At 34.9% G+C, this 22042-nt stretch overlaps 1 protein-coding gene across 1 annotated transcript in view; it reads right to left on the reverse strand.

Moving 5' to 3' along the window:
- The window catches only part of LOC145291523 (uncharacterized), a 56288-nt gene that overhangs the window by 11398 nt on the left and 22848 nt on the right, over nt 1-22042 (reverse strand). Inside the window, exons 3-5 of the mRNA XM_080137511.1 lie at nt 7212-7317; nt 1896-2002; nt 454-626 (exon numbers count right to left, since the gene is read on the reverse strand). Coding sequence (XP_079993637.1) covers nt 454-626; nt 1896-2002; nt 7212-7317 — 386 coding nt within the window. The remainder of the gene's footprint in view (nt 1-453; nt 627-1895; nt 2003-7211; nt 7318-22042) is intronic.

Genomic DNA, 22042 nt, shown 5'->3' on the forward strand with positions numbered 1-22042 from the left:
GCGTCAGTCGTGAGACAGATACAGTTACAGAATGTGTATCGTCTTCATACAATGATAGCACATGCTATATTCTGTATCATCAATCACCAACCATAAGTGTTACCAGTTTCGGTGGCTATAACAGTACTGTCAACCTTGACACCATCAGCAGCTTTGGCCACCCGATAGGAAATTGTTCTAGTTTTGTTTTGTTTTTTAATAAAGTATTTGTTTAGGTAGTGTTTTATGGTGAAAAAAAAAATATATAATGTAATATTTTTTCTACTTATATCAGCAGTGCATTTTAGTGGAAAATATGAATTTTATGAATATCTACTTATTGGAAAAATTAAAACTGATACTAAGTATTGATGTATAGCCAAAATAGTTCTGCTGTTTTTTTTTCTATTTCAAACTTTTTATCCAACCTTAATCTGAGAGCAAAGAAAAACTCAATAGATTCAGAAAACTTACCTTATTTGAGGGATTATTTCGAAATTGTAATTTTTGATAGTCTGCTATGGATTCAAAGAGGAAACCGATTATCCAAAATGTCCAACCCAGATAATCTTTGATGTTGTATGGCTTGTCTTTTTTTGCAGCGTTCAAAATAAAAGTTGGCAGCAAAGTGACAAAAACCCAAATCCCTAACAAATAAAAAAAAGTGTCAATTTTAGCAAGAAATATCGATTGGTAAATGACACATTTGCAATTACAAAACAGTTGAAAAACTATGTAATAAAAGTGAAGTATGTGCGTTCTGCATTTATCATGGTATCAAGTAGAAAGGAATGAATAAGATGAAAAGAATAAAGAGTAAAACAGATCATTTCTCTCTGGACTATTGTCCTCACCAACATCATTTCTCTTCAGATATAACAAATAAAATCAATACTTGTTCATGGGTGTGTGGGGAAAATAGAGAACACTTATCGCAAAAATGTGCTTGTGTCTGTGTGTCCTGTGGGCTGAGAAGGAAAAACAAAAAGATCCAAGATGGCAACCATGGTTTCTTAATACCCCCGGTCTCGCACAGTTCTCGAAAAATCACGTCTCATACATGATTTTGAGGTGTGCCTGGGCACCATAAAAGCAGGTTGCTAGTGGGAGTGGGCAGAAGGGTTCAGACCTATGTGCAGTGAACATTGTGCGACTCGTTGGATTTCTTGATACAACCTGTGTATAGTGAACTTTGTTGTGCGACTCGTCTGAATTTTTACTTAGCATTCTATCCGTTATGCCACGAGTCAGATTACATCAACCAAAATGTTGTGAGAATAACACTCAAGATGACAACAATAATTCAAATGATACAAATTATTAATCCTCATCGAAAAAAAAATTCAGGCAATTTCATGTTTGCATGTCATCATCCTCCACCCATTTTTTAAAAGATGAAATTGTCCGATTACCGAAAATGGAATGTGAAAAAAGTAATTAATTGTTTTGATTTTTTGGTTAAAATCAAAGTGCAGTATTTGTTCTGTCCAAAGATGGTATGATAAATGTAGGTTTACATTCATGCTAGACGTCCATAGAATGGAAATATGTCACAAACTCCTACAAGGGCTTTTAAAGAAAAACCCTTACATGCAATTATATCTTGAAAGTACAGTAACCAGAGTGCATAGGTAAGCATCACTTTGAACAAAAGTAGCAGAATAATATCACTGAATGTCCATAGAATGGAAGTATTTCTAAGCACGCCAGCAATGTACAATAAGCAATACAACTGTGAAATCTCCACAGATCTCGCTTGTAATATTTATTTTCATGCAGTTTTCAATCTTTTTAGTTGCTTTGAAATAGTTTTTGGTGTTGGATTTCAAAAAGTCCCAAGTGTATTGTATTATTATGTACCCCTCTAGAGACGGATATTGCAACTAGTATTTTCAGAATAAAATATCTGAACTTACCTTGAATTGTCCAATAGATAAAAAATTTCAATGGTTTATCACGAACTCTGTTAAACCGAGGGTCGGATCCTGATGCCATGATTCGGAAAGAGAGGTAAGAGCCAAGCCTGCAAAAATTATACAACATACTTTTCAGATTAAGCTCAATCTTGTAAATAAAAAATTTTTGAGAAAAGGATTAAACATTTCTCAAATTCTTAGTTCATCAGGACATCTACTATATAAAGAAAAATCAAAGTCTTGAATTTAAACCTCGATGTATTCTACATAGTTATTTTCCGTTTTTCTTTTATTGCCTTTACACCCCAAACAAGGTTTGGTGACACTTTGATGTCGTGGGCTACTATCTGGGACATAATTGCAGGGATACTATGTAGGGAGTTGAGCAGCAAGATGTCTGTTTACATTATACTTGAATTTTTGCATGTCAGTACAGTCGGGGAAGCAGGAACCTGGAAGGGAATTCCAAAGTCTAGCAGTTCTGGGGAAGAAACTTAGAGTAGAAGGACTTCTTACATCTAGGGATCTCTACTGTATAGAGGTGAGATTTTGCTGATTGTCAAGTTTTTCAAGGTATTTATATTAAGGCGATACAAGGGCTTGCAGTTCGGAGCATATACCATTAAAATACTTGTAAAACCAACAGAGAGATACATTTCATCGGTGGGAGAGAGGCTGAAGATCAGGTTGGCGACTCTCCTTTGAACCCTGTCTAGGAGTGAGAGACTAGTAGCAGATGCACCAGCCCAAATGTGACAACAATACTCCATACATGGGCGAATTGTGGCCTTGTAGAGGTACATGATACATTCAGGCATAAGTAACTTTCTAACACGGTAGAAAGAGCCCACCTTCCTCGCAGCAGCCGCGGCAATACCCTCGATATATCTGTTCCAGCTCATGTTCCTTGTGAACGTTAAGCAAGGAGTTTGAATGAAGAAATTTCAAGTAACATCTCATCAGCCATAGAAGTGGTTGGGAAGGTCTCTTGTAATTATTAAAGGGAAGACGCTTAGTCTTAGCAGCATTGAATGTTACCATCCATTTTTGTCCCCATTTCACTACAGACTGGAGGTTTTCCTCTAGAGTTTCCACCATTGCCTTAGATATGTGTTCATTTGTTTTCCTGTGGTGTCATCCGCACATATCCCCAAATTTTGTTGAGCACTCATATATTTTCTTAAAAAACAATACATTTTAACAGTTTCATTTTTTTGCAAATACAATTTATCTAATTCAAAATATTTTTCGCAGGGAGTCCATCTTTCTTTTCTGTTTCAAATGTCTATTATAGATGGAAACCATTTTTGCTATCAGCAGTAATGTTCATTAGTAGAACTAATAGTAGTGGTAAATAACACATCTCTTTGTTTATTATTACTAAATAACTGTTAAAAAAAAGTCATATTTTCACTCAGAAACTGCCATGCAAACAAATAGGCCATTTCTGAAACCTTTTACATTTTCATGTTTACGTCATGTGACACGTCCTTATTCACAAAATAAAGACCATGTTAGCTTTAATAATTCTGGACAACTTTGAGTCAGAGTAGTTAGTTTTCTATCATACTAAATTCAAGTCTATCAAGGTTTGTTTACCCAAAGCGTTTTTCGTGCATACTTTAATAATACAAAATGCATGCTAAAATATACTTTAGTTCTGAGATTGAGTTATGTTTAAAAAACAAAAATTAATTAACACATCACTCAATAATTCCTGAACCTAATTACTAAAACAAGTTGAAAGCAGAATTTGACTATTCACCGACATAATCTACTTCTACGGTGATAGACTGATTCCAACACTTCTAATAATTCAATGCTTTTTTTGTAGAATGATTTGTCTTTGGCCAAAAATACAACTCCGTTTCCAAAATAATTAGTTCATTGTAGTCAAATCTCTTTTCCTGTTGAATTCTTTTATGGTCTGGGGGCTGGGCGACATTTGGAGAATAGTGTGGAAACAATTCTAAATGCAATTCATGTAGTTTTTCCATAATTACAAGCAACTTGTGACACGGTGCACTTTCTGGATGAAAGAGTACTTCTTTATCTGCAGCCATTTCACAAGTCGATCGCAACAATGGCAAACTAATATGAATTGCACTTTGAATTGCACAAAAAAGCCATTAAATTGTTAAACAAGTGTTGAAATTAGTGTCAGCGTAGAATAAAGTCGAATTTTGCATTAAAGTCGTTTTCTTATTAGTTAGGCTTGAGTGATGCATCATATTAGATTTATATACACAAGATACAACATAACACACCCGTTCTGGCCAGATCACCAAAGTTAAGCAACAATAAGCCTAATCAATACCAGATGGGTGACCATTTGATAATATTAGGTGCTATATAAGGTGGCAGAACAGCACTACTAACAAGGTGCCTCCTTCCCTCCGCTAGTCTGTGGGAGACTCTTGGGCAAAGTTGAGAACTCATTTCAGCCCCCCCCCTCCCTGCCAATCAGGGTAATGCGAGGTCATGGAAAACAGGCAGGTGACTGATATAATACAAAAGTAATCAGAAATAGTTCTGTTCATGGTTTCGTATATTGTACTCGATAAAAGATTCTTTTTGGTACAATATGTCAGATTAACCAGTATGTTCACTGCTAGGACAGAAATAAAATGTAACCTACTGCCTGTACAACTGCATGGCAATACAGTAGATTCCTGGGATACGGTGGCCCTAGGATACGATGTAGAATATGTTTTTCCAGACCCTGGTTACAGTATTTGCCCTGCCTTACATTATTATTTATAATGTTATTTGATTATATACATGGGTATTATATACTGTACTGTATTTTGTTACTCATTTTTAATGCTGTATTCCAGGGTTCCACTGTACATTAAACACTTTTGAGAACAGTGTGAATGGAGTTCTGAATGCTGAGCAACAATGAATTCATTAATATCTCAAGAGAAAAAAATAGATGGAGAGTCATAGCTGTCAATGTCTGTACTAGGCAGGACACCACACGGATAAAATGAATCAATATAAACGTGTGTGTGTTACATTTTATTTCTTTGTATACTATTGCAAGTGGATTATACTTGATGTACACATCATCTGACATGTTCTTATTTACAAAATTTTTGAAGAATTACTCTTCAAAAATTAATTTTTATTTTAAAGTATTGCATTTGAGATTTTAATAAAAATGTAAGATGAGAAACGCATATAAACAGATGTATGGGTAGATATTTTTTTATTGTTGAATGCAAAGTCGTTTATGCCTTGAATTAATGTTTCTCAGCAATGCTCAAGTGTCAAAACCAAGCTTCTTTTTATTATTCAGTTCTCCGTAAAATTGAATGAATTCATGTACCAAAAGTATCAGCATTTTTAAAGCCATTAACACATTTTTTTTTAATGTTGTGAACAAAGAAGTTGATAGCGTTTTGATGTGGTTGAAAAATAACGTTTCTTTTTTTTTTCTTCTTTTTTTATAAAATAGCAGTACTTAACCATAATAATCGAACTGGTAAATTTTAATTCAAGGCAAAAGCTTTCTTTTAGAAAATATACATTCTTCAAGATAATTTATAAATGTTGTAAAGGGAAAAAAAACCACATGAGAAGAAAGAATGACAAGGTCCATCTATACAAAAATTTTTATTAATTTGTTAAAACAATGATAATGAATTTGTATTTATTGAAAGTAAATGTTCTCGCTGTATTTAGTAGCTCTTGTGTGTGCATTCTTATAATGCAAACTCTGGAAATGAAAGTGCATGTGATTGGTTATAAGAAACTTTTGATTTGAGCTTTTACCTAACTGAGAATCGATATTCAACACTACTGCTTGTCCATACAGTAAATATGATTTCTGGACTTTTTCTGACAGTTTTATAGATTACACACACAAAAAAAAAATGGTTATTTTGCACAATTTGAAGATGATTTTGTAAGCCTTTAAACTGTCCATTCAAAATTAATTTCTATCTTTAATTAAAAATTACTTAGTTATATTTAAAGCAACTCTTGTTTAACCATCCTGATCCAAGTCTTCATCTGTCCACCACAACGTTTCTTCCAGCCTTGCAGCAGGGCCGGGTCGATGGCCTTGCGGATAACATCGCCTGGTCAACAATGAAGGGCATGACCAAATCAGCATAGATGTGGGAGAAGTTGTCTTGCAGCATGTATGGACCACAGTGTTTGGGACAAAATGCTGTCAGTGAACACGAAGGATGCGGCATAGGCACTGATAATCAAACACCTCAAGTTTGTGCTGATAAGACTCGCATAGGCCACCTTTCACAACCATATAGGAGAATGGTACAACAAGAATGGTAGATCCTGATCTTCTTTCTCAAAGTGATTTCATGTCGGGATCATAGACGGGTGTAAAGGCGGTTGAAGACAAGACGAGTGTTGTTGGTGCGGTTAAGCATATCTTCCTCACCAATATATATATATATATATATATGTGTGTGTGTGTGTGACTCTACATGTTTCTCCTTACATTTGAGCGTGCCTAATTATTACAGAAAAAAATACAAATGGCGCCCTAAACATGGTTGCTTGATAAGTATATTTCATTTGATCTTTTTATTATTAAGTTCTCAAAAAAAAAAAAAAAATTATTTTGTTATCCTTCAAACTTAAGGAATTTTTGAGCATTTAAACTACTGATTCCTCATGTATTAAAATAGATATTTTTTTTAAAGATTCTGTCTGTGGAACACATTGAAGGAGTGCTTTCCTGCAGATTTCAACATCTTCATATTCAAGTCCAATGTTAACAAATGTTAGTCATAAATTACCTCACAATTAATCAAACTCATCTCATACTACTGATAAATTTAATACTCCCATCTTTCGGCTGACAGTTATCTCCATCTCATTAATCCTTATCCCAAAGTGGCTCTTGGGCTTGATGACCCAATAATAAAATAAAAATTTACATCCAAAACATGGTATTTATTTATTTTTTTTTTTACAAAAAATAAAGGGAAACACATTCATGTAAAAAACATGGTGAAAGAAACAAAAACGGAAATTTGGCTAGTAAGAATCAAATATCAATTTGTTAGATGCAATGCAAGAAACCAGTTTTATTTTATTATATAGAAAGAAGAAATTAAAAATCGATATGTATTTTTTTTTATTTAAGTTACAATGAGATTCAAATAAGTGATGGTCAAGATAAATAAATTGGTTAGGATTTTCTGTATATATATATATTTTTTTTTTACTTATTTCTTGTTTTCCTCATCCATTGACGATTGATCAGGTCACAAAAATTATAAGTAAAGAAACCAAAAAGCAAAAGGGAAAAAAAAAAGAAAAAGAAAAAACTCAACCTACCTTAATGCCCAAATAGCAACGAGTGTAGTTTGAATTTTTTGACGTGGGTAGAAAGTTTGACCCCATTGGAGACTGAGAACAGACAACGTAAAAAACGTGATTGAACCTGCAAAAACAATAGTAAGATCAGTACTACTTTTTTATATATATATATATATATATAAGACTCAGCCACATTGCTGGTTCAATATAAATACATTAAATAAAACTAGAAACATGAAAATGGCTTCTTTTTTTTCCAAGTATGAATGAAAAATGTATTTCCAACTTAAATTTAAAAAAATACATAATACACAATGACATGCGTTAGAATTGCTGAAAGAAAATAGATTTATAGTTTGAAATAAATAGCTATCATAATCCATTTCATCTTCAACTTTGTTTTCAAGTTCCTGATGTTCTGGCAGAGTAGGACACCTAAAATTTATTAACTGACTTTTGAAATGTTAACGATTATTTAGCTATCGTCTGTTTGTTAGCAATCAAGCTCAACTCAAAGATAAGACTCATGTGTTTCCCCTTGTCCACTCAGTTTTCCGGTATGCTTGTGAAACATGGACCCTTACAGCAGAATTAGAGAAGAGTATTCATGCCTCAGAAATGAGATGCTTCAAAAGACTGCTTGGCATCTCTTACAAAGATCACATAACAAATGAAGTTAAAACAGAATAAGGAAAGCCATTGGTCCTTATGAAGATCTTTTCATCCAATCAGGAGGCACAAACTAAAATGGTTTGGCTACATAACAAGAGGAGAGAGGCTTGCTCCAGGGAACAGTCAGAAGAGGAAGAAAGAGAGGAAGATAGAAGAAAAGATGGGAAGACAACATCAGAGAATAGACAGAATTGAAACTGAATGAAGCAGTCAAACATGTGGAGAACAGGAAAGGATCGAGAGGACTGGTTGACAGGTCACTTTTAGTGACCCAATGACAACCACTATAGGGCAGGTGAAAGTTTTGCTAAAATATAAAACAAATATCGCATATGAACACTCATCTACCTGCATAAGAGTCAAATGCATCTTAAGGAGTACTGTTGCCACATCTGTGGAGGTGCCATTGAGAGCAACCTTTCCTGCTCTAACAGAGTATAAAATCGACTTTGAAATCTAGTGGGGGATTTCATCTACAACCACTTTCTTATAGAAGAGAAGTCGCTAGTCTTTCTCTGCTCTATCATTGTTTTCATAACAGGTGCTCAACTGAGCTCAAATCTATGACCCACCCCGTAAAATAGTCACAAGAACTCATCGAACTACTAAAATTTTGTACATATTAGTCAAATTGTGAACAGACAGACAAGAATACAACTTTATCATAATAGATATTAGAGAAAGGTAGTTTGCTTGAAGTATTGCTGGTAAACAGATATGGAAAAGTATAAGAAGGCTATAGCAATGCAGGGAACCGGCTGTTGTATTGGTGTGACGTATGAACAAAAATGGACAAATGAAAGGTTTTATTTGGTTTGTTATTTAACTTCGTATATCCATTTATTTCTCAAGATAATCACAATAAAAATCAGTAAATATGAACTTACTGTTTGATATGACCGGAATAGTGGAGGTCTAATATTTCAAGAATATCATCTCTTAAAAAAAAAAAAAAAATGGACCAAAGAATGTCATTAAAAAAGAGAAACATTGAAATATTGTAAGGCGGAAATAGATGTGAGAACGGAACAGCTGTAAAGCAGAAAAGGGTTACGCATAGGTTTCTTTATTTATTATCAAATAACTCCGTCAATTTTCGGCCTAGAGTCTCGAGATTTGACATAAGGAGTATTGAGATTTGGGAAAATCTTTTTAATTGGTTTTTGGCCAGAAATTTGGCTATCAAGGGGTCAAAGCAACGATTTGACCTTTGAAAACTCTACCAAACTCATCCGCCAATTTTGGGTCTAAACACTTGAAATTTTAAATGTAGGTTACTTGGACATGGGTCAAACTTTAATTTGATTTGAGCCCAAAATAATAAATGTTAAGGGAGTCAAAATTGGGGTCCAAGTCATAAAAAATTACTTCTGCAGTCTCTACGAAATTACTGAGACAATTTTTAGTCTAAACATTTGAAATCTTACATAAAATGTAGTCATACGTAGGGCAAGTTATGAACAGTACATAGGACCCGAGTAAAACTGGGTTGAACTGCTAGTATATATATTAGTAACAGTGATGATATTAAATAGGAAACTTTACACGTGAACCCTTTTCTGCTTTACAATTCATTGAATTAATTTTATAACACATTGCCATAACAACACCCGTACTATAAACATTGAGTAGCATATTATATTTATATATAAATTTTTTTAAAAATATACACAAACTAAACAAAATAAAATAAATAAAACATAAGATTCAAAATATATTAATATATAAATATGTATATATAAACATAAGATTGGCATATTTTATCGACGCACACAGCTTAATAGCTTCAACATTAAATGCTGTCTCCATTACAGACTCAAAGCACCATTTATTTCCAGTAAGAATTTAAATAATAACTGATATCTAATCTGCTAAAATTTAAAAAAAAAAAAAAAAAAAAAAAAAATCAACAAATAAAAAAGATAATATAAAAAAGATTCAATTAAACAGATAAATAAATGAATATATATATATATATATATATATATATATATATATATATATATAATTGTGATGATAATAAATAAAGAAACCTATGCATAACCCCCGTCTTTGCTTTACACCTGTCCCACATCCATTTCTGCCTTATAATATTTCAATGTTTTTCTTTTTTAAGGACATTCTTTCATAACTTTTCTTTTGAAAAAGAGATGATATTCTCGAAATATTAAAACCTTCAACACACTGGTTATATGAAACAATAAGTTCATATTTATTGATTTTGATTGTGATTACCTTGAAACAAAAATATGGATATGCAAAGTTAAATAAAATAACAAACCAAGTAAGTGTAGGGAAAATAGGAATGGCCTTTCAAACGCCCTCATGTGTCTTTGCTGTAGGCTGAGATGAAAAGAGATCCAAGATGGCGTCCGTGAGGTTTTAATACACACGGTCTTGGACGATTTTGCAAAGTCGCGCTACACTCATGCAAATGAGGTGTGCTGGGCTCCATAAAGCAGGTCGCTTGGAGGCGTTGTGGAAGTTTTTTTTTGGACACATTGCTTTGCATTGCAGTGGTGTATTGCGTTGCGGCAGACATTCTGAAACACATTGGCACGTTGAGGCGTGCAGAATAGAGAGAAAGAAATGTATCATTTGGGATACACCACTTACAACAATAAGATCTTTCATTTGTCCATTTTTGTTGACATCATGCCAATACAACAGTCGGTTCCCTACCTTGCTATAGCCTTCTTATCTTTAATATATATATATATATATATGCTTTCAGTATTAACAAAAGAGGATGGCTTGGGTAAGAGAGTTTGTAATCTTGTTCTACTCACAATGAGTAAATTCAGAACGAGACTCTTCTGGCATGATTTTCAAAGCACACAGACATCTTATTGCTGTTCTGTTTCTGAGAAATTTTTCAAGTTCTAACAATGTTAAAGGCATAAAAATACACAACAAATTATAAATAATCAACCAAATAAAATACAATAAACAGTGGCTGTAAACCTAAGAAGCTGTGTGTGCGTGGTCTGCCTTTAATGCTGCATGTGAGATGACGCCACAAAAAATAAAGAAATGATGAATGTGAGAAGTGTGAACACACAAATAAAAAAGATGATTTGTCGAAATACATTAGGTATGTAATATTGCCGATGGCCGTAAAGATACAGCATATGCTTGTAATGCTAATTTGTGACCCCCTTTTGAGCTCCTTGGAATGCCGAATCCCAATGAAAATGGATAAACGGTACAGTTTCATGCCTTAAGACATGTATATAATTCAGCACCATGGAAAACCACTATATGGACATACATATCAAGTTTTTGAGTAATATGAAAAAAGAGCTCCAAAAAGGCATGTTTTTTTAGCCCTAAAAGTCCCAGAGGGATGCAAACCAGAATTTAGCCAGGATCATCTATACTAAATTTATATTAAGAACTATGGCCTTCATATTTTGGCCAAGTTTCAGGAAAATATAATGGATGGATTACATGCTATGGGTCAAAAAAGTGTCATTTTGGGTCATTTTTTACCTCTTTTGAGCCACTGGGGATGCCGAATCTCAGTAAATGGATAACGGTGCAGTTTCAGGCCTTAACACATGTATATTTGTAGTTAACTACCGTGAAAAAACACTATATAGTTAGACATGTCAAGTTTTTGTTGAAAAATATGAAAAAAGAGCCACAAGAAGGGGCATTTTTAGCACTAAAAAATCCCCAGGGATGCGAACCAGAATTTTGCCAGGGTCACCCATACTGGATTTATATTAAGAACAATGGGCTCAACATTTTGGCCAAGTTTCAGAAAAATCTAATAGATGGATCAAAGTTATGGGGCAAAACGTGTAATTTCTTGCCATTTTGGGGCATTTTTTACCTCTTTTGACCCCCTAGGGACGTAACAGGAATTTTCGAAAAAAAAAAAAAAAAAAAAAAAAAGAATTTTTTTTTACTGTACAGATCTATTTAACGAAATACAATTTGTGCCAAAATTTAAGGAAAAACTAATAGACGGCTATCTGGCAATCGTCCGGACTAACGGATGCACACCACTGAAAACATAGATTCCTCTCAGATAAATTGGGGGACCAACAAATATTTTATTTAGTGAAAATAAGACACTTTCAATCTATTTTCACTAAATAAAATATTTGTTGGTCCCCCAATTTATCTGAGAGGGACCTATGTTTTCAGTGGCGTGCATCCGTTAGTCCGGTGTGTGAAAGTTTTTTTCATACTTATTTCATGTAAATGACAGATGTGTGTGTGTGTATGTGTGTTATCGGCAATAGTAATAAATCCTAGGGCTGATTATTTAGTTTATCAAATAGGTGTTTATTGTTGTTGTTGCTGGTGGTTGCTACAGAGTTTTTTTTTTTACACTCATAGTAAAAATAGCGTTGGTGATTTAAAATTCGTCTTTACATGACGGTTTAAAGAGGTATCATTCTTCCAACATAGAATTTGGTTAAGATTAAGCATGTATAAATCTGTTGGCAAGAAATATTTTGCTTTGATGTGAAGACACTTGCAAATCGTTTGTAATTTTGCTATTGACGATGGTGATAATTGTAACTTTGGCTGGTTACTTTTAATGCATCCAAAACCAAGCTCCTATCTTTACACCATCAACGCTCTGACCCCCATCTGGCATCAACTGAAATGGATGGCTCTCGTCTTGGGGAGGCTCCATGTTTTGACAAGCTTCTGGGTTTGACCTTTACTCCTGATCTGAAATGGAACACGTACATCAGGTCTGTTGCCAAGGTCGCTGGGAAAATGGTGGGATCCTTCTACCGCTCCAGAAGATATCTCACTACTGATGCAATTCTCTATCTCTATAAAAGCAAAGTACGTCCAAGGATGGAGTACTGCTGCCACATTTGGGCAGGAGCTGCTAAAAACAGCCTATCCTGCCTTGACAGAATACAAAATAGACTTCGTAGCTTAGTCGTGGATGCCCTTTTCTCTTCCCTGCAGCCTCTCTCCAACAGAAGAGACGTTGCGAGCCTGTCTTTGTTTTATTGTTATTTCCATGGCAAGTACTCGTCTGAGCTCCAATCTCTTGTTCCCCCTCACCACTTTCACGAGAAATACCCGTCTGACTGAAACTACTGTCAATAATTTTCCCCATTCTTTTTCAGTGCCTAAATCCAAATGTAGATTCCATGAGCAGAGCTTCTTTCTCAGAAGTGCATGATTGTGGAACTCTCTCCCGATTGCCTGTTTCCAACCTGACTACAACTTGGAGGTCTTCAAGTCCAACAAACAAATTCCTGACAAACCGCCCCCTTAAGACACTATCAAATCTCCAATACTAATGATTACTACAATACTATCTCATTGATTACTGTACACACAATAACCCTTATCCCTGAGTGGCCTCCGGGCCTTGATAAGTGGTGACCTCATTGTATAAAAAAAAAAAACCCATCTCAAATTCAGGCAGCTCTGACAGAAAGCTTGTTAGGTTATTTTTCTAATCAAGTCATTCGACTACAAAAAAAAAAAAAAAAAAAAGATTGGCATATATATGTCTCCATATAGTATGTATTTATTTGCTTCCCCACAAAAGCAAATTAGACACAACATCGTTTTTGTTATGTGGGGGAAAAACCAGCTTCCCTAAAAAGGGGACTCTCTGGCAGTGTCTAAATAAACAGCAATTGTCTGATATAAAGGGTTTTCTCCACATTGAACAAACCTAATTGACTTCAAAACGTCCTGGCCCAGAAAGCCAGGCGTTTGCGTTACCTATGCTAGGTAAGTATATAGTAGTGTGTTGATGTTGGTGAGACTGATGTAAAATTTAAATATTCAGTGCATTTGTGAATTGCTTTATCTTAATGATTCTGCAACACGTGTTTTTCTTATTGTAATGGAAACAATTGTTTTGCATTAGTTTTTGGCCATTTCTTTTAAGGTCCTGTTTATGTATTACATGTCAGTAACCTCATTTCATGTTCAGGCATGACAAATAAATAATAACGAATAAATCAAATGTTACCAAACTCTTTCACAGATTTCTCTTCTGACATTCGCATGTTCTATCAACATCTGTTGTCTTCATTTTTATTGAATTTAAATTTTTTTCTTTTTCAAATACAAAACTTTAAATTTTAATTTGTATAGATTCTCAAATTTTGAAACTGAATTCTCAATTGTATCTTTCTCTTTCAAAATGCTAATAAAATCTATTTGCCTATAAAGTTGACATTTTTTCTCGCTCTGATATTGAGTTATATATTTTTTTATTTTATGTAAGGTATACAAAGCACACAAAAGAAAAACAAAAAATTAGGCACAAGGCCACTCAAAAATTGGGGGGGGGGTCTATGATCATCCCTGTCACTTTACCTTTACTTGTCCATGCTTAATCCTAGCTAAGTTTTCATTCACAACAATACCTCAAGCACACCGGGGTTCATCCTACTTAAGTTTCCAAACCTTTTTTTTTTTTTGAAAGCCTACTTTTTTTTATTTAATTATCAAAACGAACTTCTTAAAATACTCAGTCATGGATATGCGAGCGACTTCATGAAGATTAACAAATTTGCATATTCCTGTGAAAAACGAGTGTCATTTATTATAGTTTTATATTAGATGATTGGTTTCATTTAACTATTACACTTAATTCTTTTTATACATAGTTTTTACATTGTGCATAATCGTGTAGAATTTAAGAAACGTTGTTCTATGACATGTTATATATATAACTGACCTACTCAATATATGTGTATAAAATAGTGACCTTCATAACCCAGCAGGTGAAAAATGGGGTCAATCGCTGAGGTCTTAACAAGTAAGATCTGCTGAACTAAATGAATCATGCATTAAGAAATTTAAAAATTGCATTAAAAGAAGAGAAAAATATGATTTGTACTGAAACTAATTCAATATTAAGTAAAAAGAAAAAGAATTCAAAACAGAAAAATTGTGTGTTCATGCGTTAAAAGTAATTAAACATTTTGTTGCTTCATGGATTTTAAAGACTAAAATACATTTATTATTTACTTTTAAATTACATTTAAAAAGAAAGGACCGGGATTCTATTTATAGTAAAACTGATCTTTAATCAATATATATAAAAAGAATTATGCATGTAAAATTATGTATGTTTGAAGCAGAAATACGAGGGGCGTGCAATAAGTAATGCCCATGACCCACTTCCAGTTGTCTGATCTAGATGAAATTTTGCATGTGTAATGATTTATATCTCTACGGGTTATGTGGCAAATTACAGCTCTGAACTAATGTGGTTTCTGTTTTACAGGTGTTTGAACTGAGTCAGGTGTGAAATGGAGCCTGTTGAATGTCGAGCAGTGATCTGGTTTTTGTATTTGAAAGGACGCACACCACAGGAGACTTTTGATGAAATGAAAGAAACTTATGGTGATAATGCCCCATCATATGACCTTGTAAAATGCTGGCATCGTGAATTCAAACATGGCCGGAAGTCTGTGGAAACAGCTCCCAGACCTGGTCCCCCGCCCTTCTGCCATTGATGAGGCATCTGTCCGTCAAGTTGAGGCTACCATTTTGGAAGATCGGCGCATTACTATTCGCCAAATAGCCCAAGATGTCAAGATTAGTACAGGGTCTGTGGAAACTGTCATTCATGACCATTTGCATATGCATAAGGTGTCTGCCAGATGGATTCCCAGGTTGCTCACACCATTCCAGAAGCGAGAATGCGTCAAGTGCTCGAGGATTAATTTGGAGATGTGCCAAGAAGATGAGTCAAAGTTTTTTAAAGACTCATTACACAAGATGCAACCTGGGTCCATCACTATGATCCAGAGACCAAAGCCCAGTCAATGCAGTGGAAGCACTTGGACTGACCATCTCCAAAGAAGGTAAGGGTGCAGCCCTCCGCTGGCAAGGTCATGCTCACAGATGCACACCACTGAAAACATAGGTCCCTCTCAGATAAATTGGGGGACTAACAAATATTTTATTTAGTGAAAATAAGACACTTTCGATCTATTTTTACTAAATAAAATATTTGTTGGTCCCCCAATTTATCTGAGAGGGACCTATGTTTTCAGTGGCGTGCATCCGTTAGTCCGGTGTGTGAAAGTTTTTTTCATACTTATTTCATGTAAATGACAGATGTGTGTGTGTGTGTGTTATCGGCAATAGTAATAAATCCTAGGGCTGATTATTTAGTTTATCAAATAGGTGTTTATTGTTGTTGTTGCTGGTGGTTGCTACAGAGTTTTTTTTTTTTTACACTCATAGTAAAAATAGCGTTGGTGATTTAAAATTCGTCTTTACATGACGGTTCAAAGAGGTATCATTCCTCGAACATAGAATTTGGTTAAGATTAAGCATGTATAAATCTGTTGGCAAGAAATATTTTGCTTTGATGTGAAGACACTTGCAAATCGTTTGTAATTTTGCTATTGACGATGGTGATAATTGTAACTTTGGCTGGTTACTTTTAATACATCCAAAACCAAGCTCCTATCTTTACACCATCAACGCTCTGACCCCCATCTGGCATCAATTGAAATGGATGGCTCTCGTCTTGGGGAGGCTCCATGTTTTGACAAGCTTCTGGGTTTGACCTTTACTCCTGATCTGAAATGGAACACGTACATCAGGTCTGTTGCCAAGGTCGCTGGGAAAATGGTGGGATCCTTCTACCGCTCCAGAAGATATCTCACTACTGATGCAATTCTCTATCTCTATAAAAGCAAAGTACGTCCAAGGATGGAGTACTGCTGCCACATTTGGGCAGGAGCTGCTAAAAACAGCCTATCCTGCCTTGACAGAATACAAAATAGACTTCGTAGCTTAGTCGTGGATGCCCTTTTCTCTTCCCTGCAGCCTCTCTCCAACAGAAGAGACGTTGCGAGCCTGTCTTTGTTTTATTGTTATTTCCATGGCAAGTACTCGTCTGAGCTCCAATCTCTTGTTCCCCCTCACCACTTTCACGAGAAATACCCGTCTGACTGAAACTACTGTCAATAATTTTCCCCATTCTTTTTCAGTGCCTAAATCCAAATGTAGATTCCATGAGCAGAGCTTCTTTCTCAGAAGTGCATGATTGTGGAACTCTCTCCCGATTGCCTGTTTCTCACCTGACTACAACTTGGAGGTCTTCAAGTCCAACATAAACAAATTCCTGACAAACCGCCCCCTTAAGACACTATCAAATCTCCAATACTAATGATTACTACAATACTATCTCATTGATTACTGTACACACAATAACCCTTATCCCTGAGTGGCCTCCGGGCCTTGATAAGTGGTGACCTCATTGTATAAAAAAAAAAAAAAAACCCATCTCAAATTCAGGCAGCTCTGACAGAAAGCTTGTTATGTTATTTTTCTAATCAAGTCATTCGACTACAAAAAAAAAAAAGAAAAAAGATTGGCATATATATTTCTCCATATAGTATATTTGCTTCCCCACAAAAGCAAATTAGACACAACGTCGTTTTTGTTATGTGGGGGAAAAACCAGCTTCCCCAAAAAGGGGACTCTCTGGCAGTGTCTAAATAAACAGCAATTGTCTGATATAAAGGGTTTTCTCCACATTGAACAAACCTAATTGACTTCAAAACGTCCTGGCCCAGAAAGCTAGGCGTTTGCGTTACCTATGCTAGGTAAGTATATAGTAGTGTGTTGATGTTGGTGAGACTGATGCAAAATTTAGATATTCAGTGCATTTGTGAATTGCTTTATCTTAATGATTCTGCAACACGTGTTTTTCTTATTGTAATGGAAACAATTGTTTTGCATTAGTTTCTTGGCCATTTCTTTTAAGGTCCTGTTTATGTATTACATGTCAGTAACCTCATTTCATGTTCAGGCATGACAAATAAATAATAACGAATAAATCAAATGTTACCAAACTCTTTCACAGATTTCTCTTCTGACATTCGCATGTTCTATCAACATCTGTTGTCTTCATTTTTATTGAATTTAAATTTTTTTCTTTTTCAAATACAAAACTTTAAATTTTAATTTGTATAGATTCTCAAATTTTGAAACTGAATTCTCAATTGTATCTTTCTCTTTCAAAATGCTAATAAAATCTATTTGCCTATAAAGTTGACATTTTTTCTCGCTCTGATATTGAGTTATATATTTTTTTATTTTATGTAAGGTATACAAAGCACACAAAAGAAAAACAAAAAATTAGGCACAAGGCCACTCAAAAATTGGGGGGGGGGGGTCTATGATCATCCCTGTCACTTTACCTTTACTTGTCCATGCTTAATCCTAGCTAAGTTTTCATTCACAACAATACCTCAAGCACACCGGGGTTCATCCTACTTAAGTTTCCAAACTTTTTTTTTTTTGAAAGCCTACTTTTTTTATTTAATTATCAAAACGAACTTCTTAAAATACTCAGTCATGGATATGCGAGCGACTTCATGAAGATTAACTAATTTGCATATTCCTGTGAAAAACGAGTGTTCATTAATTATGGTTTTATATTAGATGATTAGTTTCATTTAACTATTACACTTAATTCTTTTTATACATAGTTTTTACATTGTGCATAATCGTGTAGAATTTAAGAAACAATGTTCTATGACATATTATATATATAACTGACCTACTCAATATATGTGTATAAAATAGTGACCTTCATAACCCAGCAGGTGAAAAATGGGGTCAATCGCTGAGGTCTTAACAAGTAAGATCTGCTGAACTAAATGAATCATGCATTAAGAAATTTAAAAATTGCATTAAAAGAAGAGAAAAATATGATTTGTACTGAAACTAATTCAATATTAAGTAAAAAGAAAAAGAATTCAAAACAGAAAAATTGTGTGTTCATGCGTTAAAAGTAATTAAACATTTTGTTGCTTCATGGATTTTAAAGACTAAAATACATTTATTATTTACTTTTAAATTACATTTAAAAAGAAAGGACCGGGATTCTATTTATAGTAAAACTGATCTTTAATCAATATATATAAAAAGAATTATGCATGTAAAATTATGTATGTTTGAAGCAGAAATACGAGGGGCGTGCAATAAGTAATGCCCATGACCCACTTCCAGTTGTCTGATCTAGATGAAATTTTGCATGTGTAATGATTTATATCTCTACGGGTTATGTGGCAAATTACAGCTCTGAACTAATGTGGTTTCTGTTTTACAGGTGTTTGAACTGAGTCAGGTGTGAAATGGAGCCTGTTGAATGTCGAGCAGTGATCTGGTTTTTGTATTTGAAAGGACGCACACCACAGGAGACTTTTGATGAAATGAAAGAAACTTATGGTGATAATGCCCCATCATATGACCTTGTAAAATGCTGGCATCGTGAATTCAAACATGGCCGGAAGTCTGTGGAAACAGCTCCCAGACCTGGTCCCCCGCCCTTCTGCCATTGATGAGGCATCTGTCCGTCAAGTTGAGGCTACCATTTTGGAAGATCGGCGCATTACTATTCGCCAAATAGCCCAAGATGTCAAGATTAGTACAGGGTCTGTGGAAACTATCATTCATGACCGTTTACATATGCATAAGGTGTCTGCCAGATGGATTCCCAGGTTGCTCACACCATTCCAGAAGCGAGAACGCGTCAAGTGCTCGAGGATGAATTTGGAGATGTGCCAAGAAGATGAGTCAAAGTTTTTCAAAAGACTCATTACACAAGATGCAACCTGGGTCCATCACTATGATCCAGAGACCAAAGCCCAGTCAATGCAGTGGAAGCACTTGGACTGACCATCTCCAAAGAAGGTAAGGGTGCAGCCCTCCGCTGGCAAGGTCATGCTCACAGTCTTCTGCGACCAGGACGGAGTTGTGATGACAGATTTCCTGGCAAAGAGTACCAAAATTACAGGAGCCTACTATGCTTCACTTTTGAGGAAATTAAGGGAAGCTATCAAAATCAATAGGTGGGGCAAGATCAGCAAAGGTACCCTCCTCCTGCAGGACAACGCTCCGGTCCACAACAACAATAAAGCATTACTTGATTTTGTAAAATTTTCAAATTTAACCGATGAAAGAATTATTTTGAAAGATCTGACTCACTCCTATTAACTTGCATATTTTTTTCTTTATTGCCGAAAGGAGTTCAATATTTTTAATTGCCCTCCCCTCTAGTTTATGGGGGGAGGATGTCATCATCATCATCATGTTCGGTTTAACATCCATTTAACATTCTGCAATGCATTAAACAAAAGTTTTTATTTATCACTTTTCTACTAAGAAAAAGAATTATGTATCATCATATTTTGTCCAAACACAAAATAATTGAAAAAAAAATAACTAAAGGAGTCGTTTCTGGCATCGGAAAATATTCTGCCTGTTTTCCGATGCCAGAAACGATTCCTTCAATTTTTTTTTTTTTTATTTGATTTTGTTTAAAGCAAAATCTTTCACCACTGGTAGTAGTAATAATAAAATAAATATTTATTGATTTTAAACTACCAGTAAAACTAAAATCTATAGATCATCTTCACATCTTTTGGGTTTTTACATTTGAGAAGATATATGCAAAATAAAAAATAAAAAATAGGCAGAACATTTTCCGATGCCAGATTGCAAAGAGTTCTGATTTTTCCGATTCCTGATTTTGATTAATCGTCCCAACACTACTCATTACATATCATAAGAGGTGAAGAAGGAATATTTCATAGTACAAACAGATTACCCCAACCCCTCGCTCCCCGAGTGCGTTAATTTTGTCCATTCTCAGATGTTGTCCTCCCACCACTTTGTCCACAAACCATTCTTCCTCCCTGTACAGTTTCTTCTCCAGACCTAATGATCATGTGATATACGGCATGGGGGCTGGGACGTTAAAACTTAACTGAACTTTAAAAAGATATAGCAGAATTTAATGTTATTGGACATTTTCAAAATAGAAAAACTAGAAAGAATTTATGCAATTTATATTAGGTTGAGAAGAAATTATGTATTTTCAAATAAGTTTTCCTTATAACACTTACTTTATATATCATTTCAAAGAGCGCTTTTTGCTTTATCTAATTGTTTAAATTATAATAAAACAATTAGGTCTTCTTTTCAGAACACTGAATACAAGATGGAAATTTACACAATTTTCTTATTTCAATTCAAGGTAGACCAAAAAACTGCTGAAACAGCCTGTGATATCAGGAGCCACTACTAAACGCACAGCATAATAGTGGCTTAAGAAATTTTGTGGCGGTGACAAGAGTCTTGAAGATGATGAGCATAACGGTTGGCTATCGGATGTTGACAACGATCAATTAAGAGCCTGAAGCCAATCCATACACAACCGTTTGAGAACTTGCTTCTGAATTAGACGTAACATATGACAATTTCCAACCACTTGAGAGAGATTGGAAAGACAAAAAAAAGTTGATAAAATGAGTGCTTCACGAATTGAACGACATAAAAGAAACGTCGTTATGAAGTGTCATCTTCCATTCTTTCACACAACAAGAACAATCCGTTTCTCGTTAGGTTGTGACTTTTGATAAAAAATGGGTTCTCTACAACAGCCAGCAATGCTGAACTCAGTGGTTAGACGTTAACGAAGCCCCACAACACTTCCTGAAGCCAGAGTTGCAGCAAAAGTGGACTGTTTCATTCATTAGTTTTTTTTTAATGTAGGCGAAATCATTATAGCACTGCCAACAAATGGATGAATGCATCAGAAACTTCGACAACAATACCCAGCATTATTCAACAGAAAAGGCCCAATTCTCCTCCACGACAATGCCTGACCATGCATTTGGCTCTGAAACTGCCTCATCCGCCATACTCTCCAGACCTCTCACCTACTGATTATTACTTTTTCAAGCATCTCGACAACTTTGTGTGTGAAAAATGCTTAAAAAACTAAGTAATATCAAAAACGCTTTTAGCGACTTCATCGCCACCAGAACGCAAGATTTTTACGTTACTGGCATGAATACACTTGTTTTGCGTTGGCAAAAGTGTGTTGATTTTGATGGTGCTTATTTTGATCAAAAATAAAAATAAAAAATAAATTTTTTCATTTCTTTTTCTCTTTTACTTTCCCTCTCTGCCCTGTTCTAACCAAGTCTGTCAACATGTTCCACAAATCCCAAAACTTCATGAAAAGTCTCTAGAAAAAATACACGATTAAACCCAGAACTCCAACTTCCAACATAGAAACCCACTACCGTGTCTCCTTCTCCAACATCAGAGGTCTACATTCCAACCTTCCAGAGGTTGAAGCTCAATTACAGGAGACCAAACTAAACATTATTTCTAAGCAAACTGGCATTAGA

Source organism: Euprymna scolopes, chromosome 12 (genome assembly GCF_053919585.1).
Source record: "Euprymna scolopes isolate OS-2025 chromosome 12, ASM5391958v1, whole genome shotgun sequence".
Lineage (NCBI taxonomy): Eukaryota > Metazoa > Mollusca > Cephalopoda > Sepiida > Sepiolidae > Euprymna > Euprymna scolopes.